The 1047-nt window shown below is 33.0% G+C and overlaps 1 protein-coding gene across 1 annotated transcript in view; it reads right to left on the minus strand.

Annotated features, from left to right (window-relative positions):
- Positions 1-386: 386 nt before the first annotated feature.
- Positions 387-1047, minus strand: part of slc6a22.2 (solute carrier family 6 member 22, tandem duplicate 2) — a 13153-nt gene continuing 12492 nt past the window's right edge. Inside the window, exon 15 of the mRNA XM_016467088.1 lies at positions 387-873. Coding sequence (XP_016322574.1) covers positions 718-873 — 156 coding nt within the window. The 3' untranslated portion in view covers positions 387-717. The remainder of the gene's footprint in view (positions 874-1047) is intronic.

Genomic DNA, 1047 nt, shown 5'->3' on the forward strand with positions numbered 1-1047 from the left:
ATAAAGAGCAAACAAATCGTATCCTGTCAATTTATTTGAAATACATGTATTTGAATTTATTCTCCATATGAACTTTATCATGCAGGCCTAACTGTATGATCGATTAAAAACTGTTGCTTTAAAAAACATTTCAGCACTTAACCATCACATAATGTTCATCACAAAGCAGTAACCATGTCTTGAACATTAGGGGGACCAATTTATATATATATATATATATTTATATGTAACATATGCTACTAAAGAGGAATGAAAACGTATCAGTGAACGTAAAAACAAATGGGCAAAAAAAAGTGAGAGAGAGTTGGCTCTATCTGCAATCCCAGCACTCACACATGGAACTCTTCAAGATTTTATTTACAATGTAAAGTCTTTGTACAGCAGTTAGAGGGAAGGGGAAAAACAAGGGTAAACGGTATGGATAATTTCAAAATGGAACAAGTGCTGTTGAACACTGAGGCAGACAAGCTTAAAATGTAACTTTTAAAGTTTTGAAAATATCTTTTTGTCATCCTAACAACAAACAGAGCACTCTGTAAATTCTGGGAAGGGGACAATGTGGCCATTTCTAATTATTTTCTAATTGTTGTGGTGATTTTTACCCCTCACTGTCTATGGTGGTGACGGCACTGGTGCATCACAATGCCAATCAAATGATAATGGGCTAACAGGAGGACAAGATCAGGAGGACAAATACAAGGCTGAAATGCTGGACAATCAGACAATGTCTCTGTGAGGTAATGAGTTCGGTGTATGAACAGTTCGTAAAGTCAATAGGTCTGTGAAGGTTTCAAAAGTAACAGTGTTTATCTTCTGTTTTGGGCGTTTAGGATCTGGCAGGTCTTCAGCAGGAGTACACAAGGCTCTTACTCTCTGATATGCAAAATTATATTAAAAAAATTATGCAGTGTTAATTATTTAGAAAATATATTAGAAAAACCAGAAAGGGCATTAACATTATGCTTTTAAAAAATAAATGCATACATAAAGAAGAAAACATATATATATATATATATATATATATATATATATATATATATATATATC

Source organism: Sinocyclocheilus anshuiensis, unplaced genomic scaffold (assembly GCF_001515605.1).
Source record: "Sinocyclocheilus anshuiensis isolate Anshui unplaced genomic scaffold, SAMN03320099.WGS_v1.1 scaffold44, whole genome shotgun sequence".
In the NCBI taxonomy this organism is placed as follows: domain Eukaryota; kingdom Metazoa; phylum Chordata; class Actinopteri; order Cypriniformes; family Cyprinidae; genus Sinocyclocheilus; species Sinocyclocheilus anshuiensis.